Genomic DNA, 725 nt, shown 5'->3' with positions numbered 1-725 from the left:
TTACTATGAAATTAACAGCTGAAAATGGGATATTGATTTGAACTGCAGTAAGCCAGAATTTGTTTTTCTGACTTTCTTCTAATTTGGATTAATCTTTTGTGGTAGACCCTGAGTCTTCCCTTATATAGATCTGCTTCCAAATCCTTCCTCGCTTAAGGTCAATGTAATCTTAATGTAATAGCTTCACCTTATGATGGTTGTTTGCAGGTGTTAGCATATCAGGCTATCCTGGTCGTTCAGAATTCTCACAGCTCCAGATGTTCAATTCAGATCGGTGTGTCAAATGGTTAAGCACAAGGATACAGTCCCTGGATTTTTTAAAATTTTGAAAGATTGAGGTGCACAGGAGTTGCTTGACTGCCCATGTAAGTGCTTAATTTTGCAACTTAGAGCCTCCAAAATTAATTTGACAGCACATACTCTTTTAGTGTCAAACATTGCACATAAACCTATTTAGCTGGTCAAAGGTGGGGTCTGGGCCTATCAAAGCAGTCTTTGGTGACACAGGGTAGGTCGATGCCCTGCCTTCTGTCTGCTCTGCAAGAGGCTGCCACAGGGGTGCTCCTTGCTGGAGCACACGTGTTGCTGGAGCACACGTGTGGAGCAGGGCAGCAGCAGTCACCCATGTCACACAGTGGCTGTGGGGCTTTCTGGAAGGAGCTCAGGCATCCTCCAGATGGTCTTTTCTACAGTTACTCCGTAAGTTTAGGTTGTGTGATGAAAGA

The 725-nt window shown here is 43.9% G+C and overlaps 1 protein-coding gene across 1 annotated transcript in view; it reads left to right on the top strand.

Moving 5' to 3' along the window:
- Positions 1-516: 516 nt before the first annotated feature.
- Positions 517-725, top strand: part of PLGRKT (plasminogen receptor, C-terminal lysine transmembrane protein) — a 9078-nt gene continuing 8869 nt past the window's right edge. The window contains exon 1 of the mRNA XM_010000649.1: positions 517-699. Coding sequence (XP_009998951.1) covers positions 517-699 — 183 coding nt within the window. The remainder of the gene's footprint in view (positions 700-725) is intronic.

Source organism: Chaetura pelagica, unplaced genomic scaffold, assembly GCF_000747805.2.
Source record: "Chaetura pelagica isolate M959 unplaced genomic scaffold, ChaPel_1.0 scaffold596, whole genome shotgun sequence".
Taxonomy (NCBI): Eukaryota; Metazoa; Chordata; class Aves; order Apodiformes; family Apodidae; genus Chaetura; species Chaetura pelagica.
Note: the sequence above shows the minus strand (reverse complement) of the source record. Positions and strands in the feature narration are given on the sequence as shown.